This window comes from Dendropsophus ebraccatus, chromosome 5, assembly GCF_027789765.1.
Source record: "Dendropsophus ebraccatus isolate aDenEbr1 chromosome 5, aDenEbr1.pat, whole genome shotgun sequence".
Lineage (NCBI taxonomy): Eukaryota > Metazoa > Chordata > Amphibia > Anura > Hylidae > Dendropsophus > Dendropsophus ebraccatus.
Window position 1 is genome coordinate 149078576 of NC_091458.1, and position 22018 is coordinate 149100593.

Below are 22018 nucleotides of genomic sequence, written 5' to 3' on the forward strand. Positions count from 1 at the left end.
TAGAAGAGCACTATGGTTGTGGTGGTACAGTGTGGGCAGCTGTGTCTAGTCAATACAGAACTGTCCTACAATTCGTGAATGGTACAGTGACAAGCCCATACTACTTTAACATTAATGCAGTTATTGTCCCTCTGCATGAGCAACACAAGCCTAATATGTTCATGGAGGACAATGCTCCAACTCATCAAGGTCGCATTGTTAGGAAATGGTGCTGGAGACTGGGGTACCTCAAATAGGGTGGTCTGCACTTTCTCCAGACCTGAATCCTACTGAACACCGTGTAGTGGCTCGTAACTCTATCGCAGAACTGAAAGCCACACTCCATGAACAGTGGGACGCCATTCCTTAGCGGACAGTAAGTTGACTCGTAAACCGTATGAGACAGTGTTGTCAAGTTGTAATTGATGCTTAAGGACACATCACAAGTTATTCAGACATTGACATGTTTTGTTGGGGTATACCCACCACTGTTTCAATTTGAGATGAAGGTATCAACATTGCTGGCCTACTTTTATGACAAAATATCACTGTATCGGGAACATTTCTACCCTTCTCCATAAATTTCACCCACAAGCCAAATATCCCTAAAGGCCCTATTATACGGAGCGATTATTGGCCGTATTTGGCTGATATCGGCCGTTATAGCCAATAATTGTCCTATGTAATAGAAGGCAACAATCAGCCAACATGAACCATGTTAGCTAATCGTTGCTGTCGTTTCTCCTTTAACATGTTGAATAGGAGCAGCAGACCACTGCTATCTGCTATGGGCTGTCTGGACGATCAAGCGATGACCCGGGCAGCCCTCCCTGTACTCACCCGCTCGCTGCCAACACGTGTAACAGCGGCGGCAGCGAGCGGGAAAGAGGAGCAAACAAGCACTGACAGCGCTTGTTTGCTCCTCTATGTTGCCCCGTGTAATGGGGCTTAACTTTTTGTGAGCAGTGTATACAAAAGAATTGTGCACAGTTTGTATCATTTCAATACATCTTGATGTGGCAGCAGAGTTACGTCCTAGAATATATAGAACAGAATGAGAAGCTTGAGATGGATTGCGTAGAAACAGACCACAAAAGGCAGAGATTCCAAAGTTCTGTAATTTTCAAAATAAAGATCACACATCGTTTATAGACATTCTACACAAAGTACAAAAAATAATTGCTAAATCAGAAGCATCCACAGGGCCAATAATGCCCCTTCCCCATTGCCGCCCTCCTCTGCTCCTTCTGGCAATTGAAAAGGGGATTCTTAATTATACACATACAGTTAAACAAGTGTGCTTGGAAAATTCAATTGTAATATACACAAAAGAAGAGGATTTAATGTCTGTTGTAAATATACACCGTTTAACTATTACATTTGTATATTCAAACGAGAAAGAATTAAGTGGACAATATGTTACAGCAACTTACAAGTGAGACAAAATGCAAAACAAAACATTAGAGTCTGTACAGTAAAGAATAACTAACAAGATTTCATTGGGGTCTTCAATTTATATTCAACTTGCAGTCGGCTGATTTTAAAAGAGGTCTGCACTAATTTAGAGCAAATTTTAACACTCATCCAAATTTTTTTTCTGGAAGTAAAAGGATATAACAAACACCAACTAAAAAAAAAGAGGGGGAGGAGGAGGGGGAAGATGCGGTTTTGTCTTGTCTGGCTGAAATTACAATTTACAATTTACAACATCACGACCAATATATCTGTAGAAGAATTCTGAAAACTGCACAGTTTGGCCTAAAGTTTTTTTTTTTCTTTTTCCTTTTTTTTTCTTCATGTTTTCTTTTCTCTTACCAAAAAAGGAAGGGGGGTTATGTCGATTTTCAAACTCACATTTACATTACTGAGGTTTTACAAATGTACAATTTTACAGTCAAAAGGGATTATGTCCACTAACTGCAGGATACATCTGTATTTAAACATCAAAAAAATTAAAAGAAAAATACTACAAAGTTTTATATATATGCAAATATCTATATCAAGTATACACTACATATTTATACAAAGCGAAAAAAGGGTATAGGGGGGAGTTAGAATTAAGGTGGACATGCTAAAGTAAGTCTCTTGAAATCAAAATACAGTCGTAAAAATGGCAGGTCATCTGCCTCAATCCCAATATCTGCACGATAAAACAGAATTTACTTGGAAGAGAAATGTATATATACGAGTAGAATATATATATATATATATATATATATATATATATATTCACATGAATAGAGATGAGAACTCTGGGTTTAACAAAGCATGTTTTAAAATATATGCGCGTGGGAAAAAAGTATTTTGGCTTAAAAAGTTTGTGTAACTTTTTGGACTTCATAAAGAGCAAATTTATTCACACGGGCTCTGACGCACATAATGGAGGAGTGTGCATTTAGAATGGGGGGGGATGGGGACATGTACAAGATATGTACAAGTGATTCTATACAGAAATACAGTGGGGAGGGTTAAGCTGATCTTTAAAATAATAATTAATGTATCGGGTGTAATAAAATTAAAGACATTTACAAAGGTTTGCTGAAAGTTAGAGCTACGCCCTGAATCTCCCACGCAGTGGGCAGATATAGGGAGATACAGTGGGTTCAGGAAGATCTCTAGATGATGCCATTGGAAGGACCACACATCGGTCCCAGATCCATGCCGTTCTTCATATAGTACTTCTCCAGCTTGGCAAGAATGTGCTTGCCATAAGTATATTTACGAAGGGTGGCAATGTGTGGTCGAATCTAAGAAAGAAGAACATATATGAGGTTATGCATCTGTCATGTAAACTCTAAAGACTAAATGCTCTCACTTCTATGAAGCATGCCTTTCTTTTAAGATGTCACAGGGAATGTTTTTAAGATGTCTCAGAAGTTTTAAATGGTTAAGGTCTCTGGTAATAATAATAATTTTTATTTATATAGCGCCAACAGATTCCACAGCACTTTACAATTCCGACAACCCCTATCAATCAGCAGAACAAGGGGTGGTAGCTCTTTACCCCCCACCTCACATCGACCTCCAACATCTTTTTTATAGAAGGCCCCATTTAAAAAGAGAAATCCGGCCATGTAATTTTTAATTTTTTTTTTCAAAATTCTAAAGTGGCCGGCAGGGGGGCTTGCGGGTAGACATTAAAAACTTATCACAACTTCTTGCCCCTCCAGCATTGAACCGATGCTTTTAGTTTTCTACGTCACGACCCGGTTGTTGGACTGGCTGCTCAGCTAGTCAGTCAGTGACTGGGGCGGGAGGCCACTCCATTCACTGATTGGGTGAGCAGCCACTCCATGAGCCGGGACAGTCATAGGGGTGTGGACCTACAGTCAGCAATGATTGGATTGGATTGCTGGGCTGACAGATCCGCACACACTTCAGCTAAAAGTTTCCCTACAAGACTTTTGCTCACCTTGTGCATGACAATTTTACGCTGTGCCGGCTCTGCCACATCAATCATTTTCTGCACCACGTAGTTGGCATACTGATCCTTCATCATGGTGTATAAGGCACTGTGAGGCCCATCATTCATTGAACAAACTTCATCGATAAGCATTGCCCTCTCGGTGCGAGAGGCATGTGTCACACATTTCTCCACCACATTACTGTTATCAAAAAGAGAAAAAAATATAAAAAAAATTATTGAACCAATATTTCAAGAAACAAAACAAAAACACGTATACATCTCAGACAGCAGAGTAACAGACAGTAAAAGGGGTTTTCCAAGCCAATATACTTCTATGCCCATCAATGGTTTATTGGCAGGATGCAGACACCTGGCACCCTTACTGACTGGCGGTTCAGGGAAGCTGCGGCTCCGGCATATACAAAATGACCAGGGCCAAGCTAAGCTGTCATGATTCAGGGCGGAGCCTGACACACATCAACATCCTGATGCACGTGGCAAGATGTTAGGTGTGAGCTGGTTTTACCTGTATTTATTATTATTTTTTTACGTATTCTGTTTAATGAAGTGTTCAGACCTTGTTGCCGCAGCTTTGACTATCCCAAATTGCTGATCGGTGAAGGTGCCAGGCGTCGGCACCCAGTAGATCGATTTATGGTCTATCGCAAGGATATATCATTTTAGCCAGGAAAACCCACTTTCTTCCAGAAACAGCACCACTCCTGTCCTCAGCTTGGGTGTGGGGGTTTGCAGCTCAGTACCATTGAAGTGAATAGAGCTGAAATGTAATACCACACACAACCTGCATATAGGTGCAATGTCGTTTTTGCAAGAAGCAAGCCGTGTTTTGTCTAATCCTGGATAACCCCCTTTAGGATTATTTAGCTGTTATCTAAAAGCAATAACACAGCCTCATCTGGACCTAGATATTGTTTTCTCTCATTCGAAAGAATAACCATTTGTGATTGAAGTGCTGAACTGTACTGGGGTGTATAAAAACACAATTTTATTTTATTTTTTTACTACGACTATTATTATTTCCAAAGATAATCCCTGCCCACCCCCACTGGACTGGACGTGACATGTTGTTTAGGGAGTTATTTAAAAGTGTTCCATGTTCTGCCAGATAATAATACCAGCATGTTTCATATGGCTCCATTCATGATGGTACTATGGAGCAAAAGATGCTCCGTAAAAAGATGGTACTATAGCTATGCAATATTATAATCAACCCTCTTTTTGAATTAAACATACATATGAATGAAAAAAAAAGAAAAAAAAAAAAGTCTCCTGTGATGTTATTCTAGTCGAGCCCATTCAGTGCACATTGCAGGCATCCCGCCAGAATTCTAAAATCTACATTTTTTGTTCTAATGTTTGTATATTTTAGTTTAAACATCCCTTAAGGGTGCATTCACATACAGGATCCGCTGCAGATTTGATGCGGTGTTCAGTTGTTTAGATCAAATCTGCTGCGGATCCGCACCATCAAATCCGCTGCGATACGGTACGTGTGGAGTTACCCTAAAAGGGATGAAATATAAAAAAATCTAAATGAAAAAATGTAACAGGTTAAGCAGGCACCCTACGTTCTGCAGAGCAGGGGGCACCCGGTTAAAGGCTTAAGTCTCCCATTAATTTCAATGGGGTTCGTCGAGCACTGAGAAAGGCTCAACTCGAGTAATAAGCACCCAAGCATTTAAAGAGAATTTTCTTTTTTACATAAACGCGCTGGTGCATGGATGCCAATGCCGTGGTCCCTTTTTTGAACTTCTACCTCGGTTCTCGAGCACTGACCGGGCATAAAGCACTGAATCATTAGAATCAATGGAGCCGCGTCACAGAGGGGAGATCGTGCTTCATGCCTGGTAATAGACTGGCCATGTGCGCAGGCAGTGGTTTTTTTTTTTTTTTTTTTTAAAAAAGGACCTCGACATTACCATGTAAAAAACAAAAAAAGCAATTGGTACCTAGTGGTACATTCGCTTTAAATGCTCGCTCAACACTACATAACAGACCTACAGTTTTTTTTTCAGAATGTACATCCAGCAACATGATCCATTTCATGCCATATCTCTAGTGTAAAGCAATTCCCTCCCCCCCCCCCCCTTACGTCTAAATTAAAGACATTTACCAAGCGTGAAAAAGATTAAAAATAACATTTCATTACTCTGTTCTAAGGGAAGACACACCTAGCAAACTTGTGCTGACTCAGAACCAGGACATTGCCCCGAATCTCTGCAACAATCTTACTCTTGTCTTCAGGTCGGCCATGTTCTAAAACATGCTGAATAACATAGTTCCCATACTGATCCTATAAACAAAAATTAAACAGTTAAAAATTAGAAAGAAAATAAAAGCATTTAAGCTCTTCAGAGGAAAGACATGTATCCCAAGTATTATACCCTGATAAAAAAATAAAAAATATGGAAACATGTACCCTTAGCTTCTTCCTTTATAGTAAACATAAAAGTCACACGACATGAAACAGTGGGGCAGATTTACCAATTCTGTGCAATACTTAGAGGCAATGCTACGAAAATTTCTATTAAAGAAAGGGATTGTGATCGCAAGAAGCTTTGCAATAAACTGTCCTTATTTTATTATAAATTGTCTATGTTAAAAAAAAAAAGGTTATATATATGGCCACTTGGTGTCTCCCTGTCAAACTGCAGTCCATGCTCCCTATGTGCTGATAGATGGTCTTTAATATGTTAAAAAAACAAACCAAAAAATTTGAAAAAATACAAAGTCCCCATCCTTTGTGCACTCACAGACATGGCTTAGTATTGATTGACAGCGCACAGAGTGGGACAATTCTTCACTGCGCATGTTTATGGCTGCTGTGCACATGTAGCAAAGAATCCTGGGAGTGCTCACATTGTATGGTCAGCTCTCCTGTCACACAGCACCAAAACCTCTAACCACACAGTGAGATTATACTGACTGAATTGTTACACAACAAAGAGCATTGTCTCCTGGTAAGCTGGTAATAGAATTAGCAAAAGTTAATTGCCCTCAGTTGATATACAACCATGCAGGTCTTTCCTTGCCTGAGTGCGCAAAGGGCTGGGACTTCCTGTGGCCAAGGGAGACACCTAGTGGCCATATGTATAACATAACATTAAAAACCCCTGTCATTAAAGGGAACCTGTCACTGCAGATGTGGGCACAGACGCCCGCCCGATACACCCCCCCACCCCCGGTGCAGCCCCTTACCCTTTCTGGCGAGTCCCGCTCCTGGAGCCGCCTGAAGCCGTGCGCGCGCTGCACAGATGAGTCCGATGCCCATAGAGAATGACGGCTCCAGTTATTCTCTATGGGCATTGGACTCATCTCAGGTAATTTGCATACAGCGCGCATGGCTTCGGGCGCTGATATCTTCGTCCCGGGACCGGCTCCAGGAGCGGGACTCGCCAGAAAGGGTAAGTATCCGGGGGCTGCACCAAGGGGTTGGGGCGGGCGGGCTCTGTGCCCGCGTCCCCGGTGACAGGCTCCCTTTAAAAAAAAATTTCATGACAAACTGCCCAGTCAAAGTTTACACTTTTTTTCAGATGCTCCAGATTTTTCACAATGGCTCATGCTGTCTGGTAAAGCTAGCACATCTTTAGATTTGTCTAATTTTTACTTTCTTGGCTTATTTTGCACCAATACTTTTTGTGCATTTTGTCACATTTAAAGCTATCTATCCTCCCTTGTCATGAGCTGCAATAAATGTACGACACAAAAATGTGTCCAAAGCAACTTGTGTCAAGTTACACAGAAATTTCAGCATATTATAAGACATGGTCTACAACACGCAAACACATTGGTAAATTAAACCTTGTAAGTTTAATAAGGGAGCTTTCTATCTTTGTAGAACATGTCAAACAAATAAAATAAATGTATTCACCTAAAAGCCCACTCTCCTCCAAATGAAGGAGAGAAAAAAAACACATAAATCATTTAGGTCTCATGCACACATACCGCGCACTGTTCATATATAAAGATGGTGTGCAATGGATCAGAATTACATTCCCCCCATCATCGTGTATTATGACGACGGAAGCAAAAAATTTGTTAGAATCTTTACGGTACTGTACTGACAGTGGCACTACAGTACCGCAATGCTCCCGGCATCATAATTATACATGATGGCAGGATAGCATCTTCTGTGCATGCATACCCATCTCATAATGAAAGTGAGACTTTAAAGGGAAGGTGCTTACAGAACTGTGGGACTTGGTTAAATCAAAGAAAACAAGGCCTCAACAAGAAAGCTGCCAATGGCAAAATGTAAACATGGGGGTATGAGAAAATGTCATTTGCAGTCAGCTGTGATCTCTGTATACTGGCTTTCACACAGCTCCCACTGTTTAACCTTTGGTTCTCTCCTCTCTGCTGCCGACTAATCTCCCTCCTCCCCTCTCCATAGGTTACACAGGGCTCAACTGACGTAAAAGAGTCGAGATTTCCTGATAATGAGCAGTGGATGGAGAGGAGGGGAGGGGGGACCTGGGGAAAGTCTTTTTAAATGCAGATAATGGCATATTTGCCTAATAAACCCAATAACAAAGTTTCCTAAAATCGCTTGGACTATTGATTTCTGCAAAAAAAAAAAAAAAAAAAAAAAAAAAAAAAAATTGAAACGACAGTGACACTTCAAGCTATGCAAAATAACTCCTGCCCTAATAACCCGAACTGAATGAGTCAGAGATACCAGCCCTTTAACTGATCATGGCGTCCAAGTGGTTTCAGAAGGAGGGCGAGATGCAGCCCGCAGGGGGCCATTGGCCTTCTTTCTAATACAAAGATTTCTAATTTATTCCAAACTTTCTCTCGTACCTGTACTAACTGCTCAGTGTGCTGGTGCAACTCCTCCAGAATAGGCAGTGTCTGCTCGGGAAGGCAATGTTCCAAAATCCTCTGAATCACTCTGCAGCCATATGGATGTGTGGAGAGTGCAAAAACCTGCAAAGAGAAATGCCTGTGAGCTCCAACGTATCCGCACACTCATTTGTAAAAATAAAAACAAATGCACACTGACCATAAAGACACACACCAGACCAGGCCAACAATCTCCAACCAGGTGTAAATTGTTTTGTGTGTACAACCAATTCTCATATCTACCTGACTCTTAAAGGCATCAATGATGAACTGCAGAGACTGTGGCTGAACACACTCTATACATTTCTGTACAACATGGTTTCCATTTTGGTCCTTAACACACTTCAAAACGTGACCATCCAGCTCCCGAACCATTTCATTCTGTAAAACACAAAAGATGGTTCAAGTTATACAAAAGCAATGAAGCAAAAGATTTAATAAAAGATCAGGAACGGCAACGTACACCATGTCTAAACTATGTCAGCAGAGCAGTGCACAAGAGGCAATGCAAACTAAATACAGTAATAACTCGGTTCTAGACCTTAATTGGTTCTGGAAGGCAGTTTGAGAACCAAGCAGTGTCTTCTCATAGGAAATAAAAAAATCTGTTTGACTGGTTCCAGCACCCATGAATAATTACCTACAGTATCTTATTACATTAAAAAGTGCCCAGTGTAATCCCTGCAGTACAGCACTATATACTGCACAGTACTATATACTGTACAGTACTATATACTTACAGTACTATATACTGTACAGTACTGCACTATATACTGTACAGTACAGCACTATATACTGTACAGGACATTACAGAGCAGCACTATGTACTGTACAGTACTATATACTATACAGTACATTACAGTACAGCACTATATACTGTACAGGACATAACAGAGCAGCACTATATTGTACAGTACATTATATACAAGAAATATTCAATACCAGGAATTATAATACAGTAGTCAGCAACTCCTCACTCATCCTTTACTGTATAGTGCTCCCCCCAGCACTGGAAAGGATGGGAGATGGTGGTGCACTGCCTGTACTACTACTGTGCTGTATATGCACTCCAGCAGTCTTCTATAGTACTGTATGTAAAGCATCACCAGTGCTAAACTCCCCAAGTACAACCCATGAGCCACACTCTTAAAAACGTTCGGATACCGAGCAAAGTTCGGATTCGAACGTTACTTCTAGGTAAATTTACTTCAAGACTGGGTGCCAAAAAAAGTGTCTGAGAACAGAGCAAGAGTTTGAGATCTGAAGCAAACTTTTCTATAAAATATTGTTTGAGATCTGAACTATTTGAGTCCTGAGCAGTTTGAGAACCGAAGTACCACTGTACATGCAAAACACTGGCTACCCAAAAATGTAGATGGATCCACATGGCATCAGTTCCAGTATAGGCGCCAAGAACCAACAACAATTCAGAAAACTTAGTCACAAATTTACTTACAATGACTTGCTGGTCAGGTGGGATAAACTCTAAAGCCTTCTGTATCACACGACACCCATACATCTGTAAAGCCAGGGAAAGTACATGGCCACGGATTCGTTCTGCCAGCGCCAACTTCTGTTCTAGGCTCCCAAACTGCAAAAATTATACAATGTGTTAAATTGTTTAAAGTATCTCCTGAACACTCATCTATTCTGATAGGAGATAACTTTGTCCTCACTGGGACAACAACCAATACTATGAACTTGTGAGACTAGACCAATCCCAGCATGCTCCAATCCAATCGGTCGGCATTTGATTACCGATGGCTGAAGTAGTTGGATTCAACCCAAGGGAGTCCTGAAAAACATGGATATGGCCTATGGCTGTATCCATGTTACTAAGGACTCCCTAGGGCTTCACCCAACTTTTTCAGCCATCAATAACCGAATGCCAAAAAAAAAAATCAGACTCGAGCATGGGCAAGTTGTGCTCATCTCTAGTAAAACACACCTATGTAAAGATACCAACCTCAAAAAACTTCTGTATGACGTAGTTCCCAAACACATCCACCATTAATTGATAGGCCGCTTGCAGAATTTCATTGAACACCAGTTGCCTTTCTGCCGGAGTTGCACGTTCAAGCTTCAGCTGTATGAATCTGTAAGAGGAGACAACATGCAGCTTTGCAGCAATGATTTCATATAAATGAAGGTCAAATTTAACTCAACATAGCAAGTGCCATAAATAGTTATGTTATATAAGCAAATAATTCATTACTTACTTAGTCTGCAACTACAAAGAGGAGATGTCAACACAACAAAAGACGATGACATTTGGACAATTACCTAGATCCATGCTGGTCCTGGGAGAACTCCATAATATGACCAGCTATTTCTCTTAGCTGTAGGTTGGGGTAGCGGTTGTTCCTGAAGTCCTCTAGCAACCTGCTTCTACCTGACGGCATTACATCAGACATGCCATAGCGGAGTCGGGAAGATGGGAAGAGTGTGCTGCTTGGACTAAACAAGCTTGAAGCACTGCTCGCATTGCGGTACTTTGCCTCTGCCCCTGGTGCCGCAGATATGTAACGGCCACTGCCATTAGTTAGGCCTCCTGGAAAAACGAGAAGTAGAATTTTTTAAAGATCTTTAAAAATACAGTAGAACTATATTGGCTAGTCTTCATCTCACTGGTTCTCAACATGTTAAAAGAGATATTCTCCTTTAGGACATTTAGGCAGGATGCGCCATGTATGTCTAACTCAACCAATTAGGGCTTAACCAACAAGACTTTGTCGCTATTGACAAGAATCCATGATACACTGCCGGTGTGGGACGTATCGGTGGCAATCCGATCTGCAGGAGGCAGCTGCCTCTGCCCACCCCATCCGGAACATCAACTTTCTGACAAGTAGCCTTTAAAATTATCCTAAAGCTTTCCTAAGACAGACTGCCTGTTCTGCCAATGATGAAAAAGCTGCCACCAGAATACAATAGAAGAAACTTACAGCCCAGCCTCCCCCTCCCTTGGGAATGACCTCTTCGAAAGATAACAGGGGAGGTCCTGTTCATTTCTATATCCATGGGGCTTGCTGTTAAGATAAGTAAGCCCCATAATAATGTTTAAAAATAAATTGTCACTTTTTTTTTTTTTTGCAGAAATCAATAGTACAAGCTAGGGCTGGGCGATTAATCGAATTAATTCGATTAATTCGCCCAGAATTTGAGAATCGATTTGACTTTTTTGGAAAATCGAAAATCGATTTTCCAAAAAAATCATTGGATTTGGGCGTGGGCGGGCTGCTCGCATCCTCCAGCTACTGAAAAAGCGTGAGGAGCGAGAGCGCCCAGCAGCGTCCTATGTCCCCGCCTCTGACCCGCCCCCATAGCCGGACATATACGCGCGCTTCCTCCCGGCCGCACATGGAAGTCCCCGGAGGAGGCTGCAGATACTGAAGCATCGGGTGATCGCTGCTGATGCTGGAGCTGTACAGCAGCGACACTATCACCCGATGCTTCAGTATCTGCAGCCTCCTCCGGGGACCTCCATGTGCGGCCGGGAGGAAGCGCGCGTATATGTCTGGCTATGGGGGCGGGTCCGCTGCGGGGAGTAGTGCGGGCGGGAGGAGAGCGCAAGTGCCGGTGGTGTGCGCCCGCGCAGAGCGGGTACACCAGGTATGTTCCCTCCTGCCCCGGTCTGCTCCATGCCCCTGCCGATCTGCCCTATTCTCCCCCCGATCTGCCCCATGCTCCCCCCAGTGTGCCCCATGCATGTCCCCCAGTGTACCCCATGCTCTCCAGCCCAGTGTACCCCATGCCCTTCCCCCCCAGTCTGCCCCATGCTCTTAGCTATGTCCCTGACCCTCATCTTTACCTGTACTACTACACCCCTCATCTTTACCTGTACTACTACTACTACACCCCTCATCTATACCTGTACTACTACTACTACTACTACACTCCTCATCTATACCTGTACTACTACTACACCCCTCATCTTTACCTGTACTACTACTACACCCCTCATCTTTACCTGTACTACTACTACACCCCTCATCTATACCTGTACTACTACTACACCCCTCATCTATACCTGTACTACTACTACTACTACACTCCTCATCTATACCTGTACTACTACTACACTCCTAATCTGTACCTGTACTACTACTACACCCCTCATCTGTACCTGTACTACTACTACACCCCTCATCTTTACCTGTACTACTACACTCCTCATCTGTACTACTACTACTAAACCCCTCATCTTTACCTGTACTACTACTACACCCCTCATCTTTACCTGTACTACTACACTCCTCATCTGTACTACTACTACTAAACCCCTTATCTTTACCTGTACTACTACTACACCCCTCATCTTTACCTGCACTACTACTACTGCACCCCTCATCTGTTCCTGTACTACTACACCCCTCATCTGTACCTGTACTACTACTACACCCCTCATCTGTACCTGTACTACTACTACTGCACCCCTCATCTGTTCCTGTACTACTACTACTACACCCCTCATCTATACCTGTACTACTACTACACCCCTCATCTATACCTGTACTACTACTACTACACTCCTCATCTATACCTGTACTACTACAATTACACCCCTCATCTTTACCTGTACTACTAATACACTCCTCATCTGTACCTGTACTACTACTACACCCCTCATCTTTACCTGTACTACTACTACACTCATCTGTACCTGTACTACTACTACTACTACACCCCTCATCTTTACCTGTACTACTACTACACCCCTCATCTGTACCTGTACTACTACTACACCCCTCATCTTTACCTGTACTACTACTACTACACCCCTCATCTGTACCTGTACTACTACTACACCCCTCATCTGTACCTGTACTACTACCACACCCCTCATCTGTACCTGTACTACTACCACACCCCTCATCTGTACCTGTACTACTACTACACTCCTCATCTGTACCTGTACTACTACTACACTCCTCATCTGTACCTGTACTACTACTACACCCCTCATCTTTACCTGCAACCCTACTACTACACCCCTCATCTTTACCTGCAACCCTACTACTACACCCCTCATCTGTACCTGTACTACTACTACACCCCTCATCTGTACCTGTACTACTACTACACCCCTCATCTGTACCTGTACTACTACTACACCCCTCATCTTTACCTGTACTACTACTACACTCCTCATCTGTACCTGTACTACTACTACTACACCCCTCATCTTTACCTGTACTACTACTACTATACTCATCTGTACCTGTACTACTACTACACCCCTCATCTTTACCTGCACTACTACTACTGCACCCCTCATCTTTACCTGCACTACTACTACTGCACCCCTCATCTGTTCCTGTACTACTACTACTACACCCCTCATCTGTACCTGTACTACTACTACTGCACCCCTCATCTGTTCCTGTACTACTACACCCCTCATCTGTACCACTACTACACCCCTCATCTTTACCTGTACTGCTAATCCCCTCATCTGTACTACTACTAATACACTAGTACATAGGGCACATATTTGGGAAAACTACTTATATGGGGCACACAATGGGCTTGTCTACTACATAGGGGCACGGGAGGAGCACTGTTACACTAGGAAGCAATATGGTTGTTGTCTCAAACGTCTATAAAATAGTTTCTGATGCTGCAGGGAGAAAAATGTCCTGTTTGTTTAGCAAAAAGAGAAAAAAAAAAAATCGAGATTTAAATCGAGAATCGTCCAAAAAAAATTTTTTTAAAAAAATCGAGATTTTATTTTTTGGCCATATCGCCCAGCCCTAGTACAAGCTATTTTACGAAACTTTGTAATTTGTTTATTAGGCAAATCTGCCATTATCTGCATTCAAAAAGGCTTTCCCCAGCCCCCCTCTCTCTCTCATCCACTGCTCATTATCAGGAAATCTCGACTCTTTTACATCAGTCAGACCCTGTCTGTTCTGTGGAGAGGGAAGGAGGGAGATTAGTCGGCTGCGGATAGTTTCTCTTTAAAGAGGATGTTACACATGCCTTATACCAGGGGAGGGAAACTTGGCTCTCCAGCTGTTGCTTTGGCTGTCCAGGCATGATGGGAGTTGTAGTTTTGCAACAGCTGGAGAGCCAAAGTTCCCTACCCCTGCCTTATACAATAGACTATATAAGTAGACTATAAAAGTAATCATAGACACTACAGCAGCATTAGAAGTAATCAAAGAATTTTTGCATAGCTTTCTGCAGATTTATATTATAAATAGTTATTAAACTGTACAATCTTACCAAGATTGAGGCTGGAAGACGACCCATGTGATGATAAGGATGGTGGTGGTGTCTGGGAATGGCTGGGTCCCTGGCTGGCAAGGGGCATACCTACAGGACCAGGAGAAGAGGAAAACCCAAGACCATTGTAGAAACTATGGCCAATTGGATTCAAGCTACTGGAAGTCCTTTTGTATAGGTCAGTGCTGCCAGTAAGAGAGTCACGACGCGATCCACTACCAGTGTTAGAGTTGGCAACTGGTGTAAAAGTAAAAATAAAAATCAATTATTTTTATCTTGTAGGCAAGAAAACAAGTTACTAATCATTGAGATGACGCTCCTGTGAGCTTACCTGCTGTTCCAAAGCCACCAAGTGCTGAACTTAGAGTTGCACCTAGTGATCCACTACTACCAAACCCCAACGAACTGTTTGCCGGTTGACCTGAACTCTGTGAAAACAAGGAGCTGCTTTGGGAATTACTGGTCAGGGAGTTATTGCCGTAAAAAGAACTTGATGCCAGATTCTGGTTGCCCTGCGGCTGTGGCTGTCCCTGAGGTTGCTGGGAATTCAACTGGCGAAAGGGTCCATTGGTAGTGCCACCGGGTCCATTGGCCGAGGCCGCCGCTGCTGCAACAGCTAAGAGCACAAACAAACCAAATAAATTAACTGAATACAGATCAAGTGGTAATCTCACCATACTTTACATACATAAGGTAACTTCTACACATTAATCAGCATTGCTTTAGGCTGTGTTCACACATGCAGAAATGCAATATGAATTAATTTTTTAACTCCCATAATTGGTCATTTCATTGCAGTAATTATTTAGTTGCCTTCCAGCCATCCTTTACTGCTTTAACGCAATGAAACTCTGTGTGTGAACATACCCTTAAAGGGGTTATGCAGCAAAAATATTTTCTTTCAAATCAACTGGTTTCAGACAGTTATATAGATTTGTCATTTATTTGTAATTTACTTTTATTCAAAAATCTCAGGTCTCCCCATAATTATCAGCTGCTGTATGTCCTGCCGAAAGTGGTGTATTCCTTCCAGTCTGACACAGTGCTCTCTACTTCCACCTCTGTCCATGTCAGGATCTGTCCAGAGCAGGAGAAGATTTTTATGCAGATGTGCTCCTGCTCTGGACAGTTCCTGACATGGACAGAGGTGGCAGCAGAGAGCAATGTGTCAGACTGGAAAGACTTCACCACTTCCTGCAGGACATACAACAGATAAGGGAAAGACTTGAGATTTTTAAATAAAAGAAAATTACAAATCTATATAACTTTCTGATACCAGTTGATTTGAAAGAAATTTTTTTTTTTAGCTGGACAACCCCTTTAACACATGACTGTCCAGGTAAGCAAACACTGCAACCCTATTGTTGTGACAAGACAAAACACACATTCTAGGTCAGTAAACCACCTTATTCTGCATGCAAGACCGATCGTTGAAGATTAGTTACCTGCTTGAGCTGCCGATGGACTAATGATAACAGGTGCAGGGGCTACCAACCTAACAGGACCCCCAAGCCCATTTCTGGCTCCGGTATTCACAACAAGTGCTCCTGTTTGGTCATAATATGCGGCAGGAGCCAGTACTGGATATCCTACAATAAAAACCAGAACAGTTACAATTAAAAGAGCTGTGTTAAAAGGCAACAATCGGTACAAAACATTCTTCTGGAACAGAGGTGTCAAACTTGTGGCCATCCAGCTGTTGCTGGAGAAAGGGCAAGGTGAAAAGATGGCCATGCAGCCCTAGAACAGGAAGACTAAAGATCCAGGGCTGGAAACCTGCCAGTGTATGTACGTATGTAAAAATGACGGTATCGGGAATCACAGCAATCCGGTACCTCTGAACCTAACCTAAAAGAGAAGGTAATTCTGCACTGCAGGGAAAACCCTCCATGTGTATGCACGACGCATACAATGGTTATCTGCCAATGAATGTACATGATGGTAGAGTATACCAAAACAATGACATCGTCAGGAGGAAAAGTGGTTGCTAGCTTGTCAGGACTATACATGGTAAGAGAAGGTACCTTATTCACTATTACCCCAGCATTATGGAAAGGAGGGTATTATAGCTGCATATAGTAGCATATCAAGTAATACGTATAATGGAGGACATTACTCTGACTATTGAAGGAGCTAATGTGTCTGCTGCCATAGCATTATAAGTACCGTGTATTAGAAAGTATGCTGGACAAGCAGGGTCACCTTTCTATGATAGTGGGGCAACTGGAAAATCTGACTGCAGAAGAAGTAGTATGCATGGTACAGGTGACAAGCAAAAATGAAAGGAAGCCAAGTACTGACTGGTTTCCTGGCATGAATATTGGCAGTGTGAGGCCCACAGTGACTACACCCAAGATCATGTAGTAATGTCTGGACCACAGCGAGGGTGCTAGGTTTGGTAGAAGTGCTGTTGCTGGATCATTGGGTTGCTCCCTCACCGTCCAGAGCCATGCCATTTAGTTTAGGGACCCACACAAATCGGGAACCCTGAACTGGTTTGTGGGCTTATTCCTGATGTTGGTATTTATTTAGCTGCAAAGCAGTGGATCAGTGTTTAGCACAGGGGTAGGAAACCTTGGCTCTCCAGGCATGATGGGAGTTGTAGTTTTGCAACATCCGGAGAGCTAAGGTTTCCTTGTGGATGTGCAGCTGTTTCAGTTACTCTTAAGAATTTAAAAGAAAAGAATTTTAGCAGACCTGCAGAGCAAGAGGGGTGATACCTATACTCATGCTCTGCTGTGTGCCCCAATGAAAAGTAACAAACAAGTAATTATTTATTTTTTTTAATTCAAATTAATTCCAAACATTTATCTAAACGATAAAGAATCAGCCATTTACTAGAGAGAAGTGCAACTCCAGAGCACTCAAGTCTAATCCTTTGATATTTGAATACCAGTGTCTGAAGTTAGAGTCAGCCCTATGGAGCCTTGGAAAACATGGCTGCAGCCACAGGCCTAAGGCTTTGTCCATGTTTTCCTGGACTCCCCCGGGCTACATCCAACATCAGCCATTGGTATTCAAATGCCGAATGATGGGAGCATGCTTAGGCTGAACTCATCTCTATGGTTACCTTTTTCCTTCAGGTAATGGATCAGTCATACAGACCAACAGACAGATGATTTTAAGGGTACGTTCACACTTACCAGATCCGCAGCAAATTTAATTTAATTAACTGAACACAGCATAAAATCTGCACCATTAAATCTGCTGCGGATCCTGTAGGTGTGAACGCACCCTAACAGATGATTTATAACCCACCTGGCATACCTGCAGCAAGCCCTTGCCCAAATGCAAGTGCTGAGTTCACTGCAGCTGCTGCCACTAGCTGATCGTTTTGCTGTCCCTGTTGGTTTTGATTCGGGGTTAGAGGTCGCTGGTTCCCACCTGCACGAAGAACCTAGAAGTGGGGAGAACATGCAGGTCAATGGCATTATTACCGATAGACCAACAAAACTGGATAAACAAGCAGGTGCCGACTGGAGAGTTAGTAATACATTTACTGCTTATTTTATATTGTACACAAACTCATTTATTATTTTATATATTGGCATTTTATGTGCATAAGTCTAAGGCCGGATTCCCAAGTTCAGAAGTCTTCCAGAATTTGCTGATTCAGCTTCTAAATCCTGAAATAATTCACTGACAACCCAAGGTTTATTCCTACAATTAAACATGGCTCTGGATGCTTCAAAAGAAAAGCAGACACCTTCACCTGCCCATTCAGCAGCTCCCATTCCCTGTTGCTTCCTGTGTCGTGCCGTCTCCACAGGAACTGCCCATCCAGGTCAAGCAGCAGAAAGCAGGGAAGACCGGCAGTCATGGGGTATCAGGCATATAAATATGAATGTTTTTTTATTATGAAGATCCATGATCAAAACATAGAAAATCCAAGTTTGTCTTAAATTTTGACACTTTTTTTTTTGTAAAATGCACAATCATTAAACAGGCACCCCTGTGTTTTTTACTGTGCAGTTAGTAGGACAGTAACATTTATGTAGTTTCGCCTATTTGAAAATTCCTTAAAGTGTGTCATGTGATCTCATGGTGACCCCAAGAAAATACAATATTTCTGTGCTCCCAATGTGGTCACCATCTAAGCCAGAACTTCTATATGATGAAACTGCATAGACTGTTCCACACAAGCTCTCCACTTTGATGGTAGTTCAGTGTTTCTGACAGCAGACTTCACTCATTTAGAGATGCATAGAGATGAGGATTATTACACTGTCCTCCCAGTAGTATAAGATGGTAATGTCCCTAGCTGCTAGTCTTGAGCAGACTTCATGGAAGTGTCCTGAACACTTGCCAATTTACTCCTCACATCTGAAGACACTGGATGCAGTCCTAGAGTGTCCTGGAAAACCTGGATACAGCAATCGGCCCCACTCATGTTTTCCAGGCAGTCCTCAGGTTGCATCAACTTCAACAGATGTGGATAGTAAAATGTAGAGCGTTTGGGTAAGTTGCTGAGCCTGGACACTTTCATAAAGTTCACTCAACACTACTAGCTGTGGTGTTGTGCCAATGCATCATGGGATTGACAGCAGATATGAAGGGTAGGGGATGCAGTGTGCAGTCTGAAAACCAAGATGCAGTCTAATCAGAAGTCACATGACACAGACACAGTAATATAACATTGCAATGAGACAATCATTGATAGAAATGAGACAATTGGATGCAGAATACATACTTGCTGCTGGCCCTGTTGATTTTGTGGGTTATTTTGTTGAGACGCAGAGTTATTCGCTGCTGCGGCAGCTGCCGCCTGCTGCTGGAAGATGTTGGCAGGATATACTCCCCATGGAGTAACCCCATAATACTGGTGAGGAACCACAGCAGGGCCTGTAAAATTAAAAGAAACCTATTTTTGTTACAATCTTTAAAAATACATTGTCTGTAATGGTGTGTCTACACAGAGATTTATCTGAGAGATTTTTGAAGACAAAGCCAGAAACAGACTAAACAGAGAACAGGTCATAAGAGAAGACTAGGATCTATGCCCTTTTCAAATCAATTCCTGGCTTTGGCTTCAAAAATCTGTCAAATAAATCTGTGTGTAAACGCAGCATAATATGGAACACAATAAATGGCACAAGTGGAAACACTTAATGCCTAACTAAATACGAACAATGCATAACCAATCAAGTTAACAGACAATGAACATAAACAGGGTGGTCTTACCGAGGGTTGCAGCTGCTGCTAGTCCAGCCGCATAAGGATCAGTTCCGGGAGGAGCTGCACTGATGATGTAAGGATTTGGTACAAATGCAGCGGGAGCTAAACCTGCTGAAAACATACCTGTCAGTGAAAGCAAACTTCAGTACATTAGCAGCACAAGAGCAAAGTAAGTTGTAACCACGCAGTAGTAGCCAACAAATCCAAAAGAACTTCTACTTCCTTCTAGAAACTACCAGAAGCGCTAACACATTCAATTATGACGCGATCTTAAAGGTTTTCACCCAAGATCTTTAAAGTGACTGTACCACCAGGCCCAGGCTGAAGCACAGGAGGCGGGCCGACCCACCCTTAGTGGGAAGAAACCTCAGCCCCTCCATGACATGACTCCATTAGAATCAACGGAACCCTATCATAGAGGGGCTAGGGTTTCCTCCCACTAAGGCTAAGTGCTTCTGCCTGGGCCTGGTGGTACAATCACTTTAAGGTTGCGTTCACCGTGTGATCTTCCTGCAGCACATGCAAACATATATGTAAACATTGGAGGAGATTTATCAAACATGGTGTAAAGTGAAACTGGCTCAGTTGCCCCGAGCAACCAATCAGATTCCACCTTTCATTTTCCAAAGAGTCTGTTTAGAATGAAAAGTGGAATCTGATTGGCTGCTAGGGGCAACTGGGCCAGTTTCACTTTACACCATGTTTGATAAATCTCCCCCATTGACTTTTCAGTTTTACTGGTTTCCATTTCATTAGGCTTAGTTACCATCAGCTTTAGAGGCTCCATTCGGGAGCCAAATGATCCTACTGCATAACCAATAGCAATGCATCACACCAACTTCAATAGGGTTTGCCTGGTTTTTATTTTAAGCAAAAAAAAAAAATTACTAAATGTAAATTGTTTTTTTTTGGCTGCGCAGGTGCTGGTAAACAGTTTCTTACACTAAGCTTCAACACAGAGGTGAACCTAGCCTTCCTTTTTAGTTTGCTGTACAGTATAGTATAGTGCAGTACTGAAATACTTAGTATTGCCCCCCCCCCAAAAAAAAAAAAAGACACCCAAAAAACAGAAGAAATAATTTTTAAATTTTAAAAATCAAATCAATGAGAATGGCATACATTCGACATTCATTTAAGTATATACATTTTGTCTCCAGTTTAGGTGTGGTTTGCAATTAAGCACCATTCATTTTAATGGAACTGAGTTGCAAAACCTGCACCCAAACTGGAGACAAGAGCGGTGCTGTCTCTGGAAGAAAGTGGCCATGTTTGTCAAACATAGGATAACCCCTTTAAACATAAATGCAAATGCAGTGAGCACCTAGGCCTAGCCATTGATCTGAATATTACACATCATGTATGTTATACAAAGAAGGTTGTTGTCCTGTCGCTAGCAACTCTAGCATTTGATCTGTGCTTGCAGGGATCAGGGGTCTTGCTGAGTGATGTGGCCCCCTGACAGTCTTTGCTTACAATATGCCAATAAAGACATGCCATACCAACACATGACCATTGCAGCTAATCACTGGCCTTATAGTTTAGTGCTAATGCCACTAGCAGACTGCATGAAGAGTGAGGCGACTGAATGGCTGCAGAAGTCACACACAACCACAGCACGGCATCGCTGGCAGACTATGAACTTTGTAAATGATATCCTGTTAGAACAGAGAAAGAAAGGGAAAAAGAAAAAGGAAGAGAAAAGAAAAAAGGCAAGCAAGAAAGAAAATAAAACCCCAAACTGGAGGCAGATCAGCACAAATGATGGCAATATTCACGTAAACATAGATGAAACTTTGATGAAGTCTGCATTTTGCTGCAAAATAATAAAATGAATCCCCCTTACCTATGTGTGGTTGGTGCGCTGCTGCCAGGGCGTACTGCTGCTGCTGAGCTGCTGTCAGCTGCTGAACTGCAAGGGCATTCGGTCTTTGGAACAACTAAAGAAAAATCACAATTTAATGTATTATATATACACATATCAGTTGCTACATTAGTTTAGCACACAAATTCACAGTGGACAATGCAGTTACCTGCTGCTGTGAATTGTAGTCAAAGAGGCCTACTGTGGTGGCCCCTGAATCAACTTGAACTTGGTTGCCTTGATAGTCAAACTGAAGCGGCTCCATTCCAACATGCTCCATGGGGTCCAGCTGCACACTTTGTGACTCCATGCCTCCAAAGTCTTCTACTGGTTTAGCTCCATTGCTGTTGGTCAGTTGGGCGAGTCCTTCGGAACCATTCTGATTTGGTCCAAGAAGATCCACCTCACTTGCAGAATTTTGGCAGTTGCCGGGTGTGCGACTGTGATGGACACAAAAGTTACCAAATATTACAATTGTGCTACCAAATGGCCTTTATTCAAAT

The 22018-nt window shown here is 42.3% G+C and overlaps 1 protein-coding gene across 7 annotated transcripts in view; it reads right to left on the reverse strand.

Annotated features, from left to right (window-relative positions):
* Positions 1 to 1079: 1079 nt before the first annotated feature.
* PUM1 (pumilio RNA binding family member 1) overlaps positions 1080 to 22018 on the reverse strand; it is a 43662-nt gene continuing 22723 nt past the window's right edge. For 3 of the 7 annotated variants that reach the window (XM_069971586.1, XM_069971591.1, XM_069971587.1), the window contains exons 7-22: positions 21685 to 21955; positions 21498 to 21591; positions 19661 to 19777; positions 19170 to 19321; positions 17738 to 17876; positions 15925 to 16068; positions 14811 to 15095; positions 14480 to 14716; positions 10535 to 10802; positions 10218 to 10347; positions 9708 to 9842; positions 8495 to 8632; positions 8210 to 8335; positions 5578 to 5699; positions 3392 to 3584; positions 1080 to 2726 (exon numbers count right to left, since the gene is read on the reverse strand). In XM_069971586.1, the coding sequence (XP_069827687.1) occupies positions 2595 to 2726; positions 3392 to 3584; positions 5578 to 5699; positions 8210 to 8335; positions 8495 to 8632; positions 9708 to 9842; positions 10218 to 10347; positions 10535 to 10802; positions 14480 to 14716; positions 14811 to 15095; positions 15925 to 16068; positions 17738 to 17876; positions 19170 to 19321; positions 19661 to 19777; positions 21498 to 21591; positions 21685 to 21955 (2683 nt within the window). In that variant the 3' untranslated portion in view covers positions 1080 to 2594. The remainder of the gene's footprint in view (positions 2727 to 3391; positions 3585 to 5577; positions 5700 to 8209; positions 8336 to 8494; positions 8633 to 9707; positions 9843 to 10217; positions 10348 to 10534; positions 10803 to 14479; positions 14717 to 14810; positions 15096 to 15924; positions 16069 to 17737; positions 17877 to 19169; positions 19322 to 19660; positions 19778 to 21497; positions 21592 to 21684; positions 21956 to 22018) is intronic. The other 4 variants (XM_069971590.1, XM_069971592.1, XM_069971588.1 and 1 more) reach the window with 3 other exon arrangements.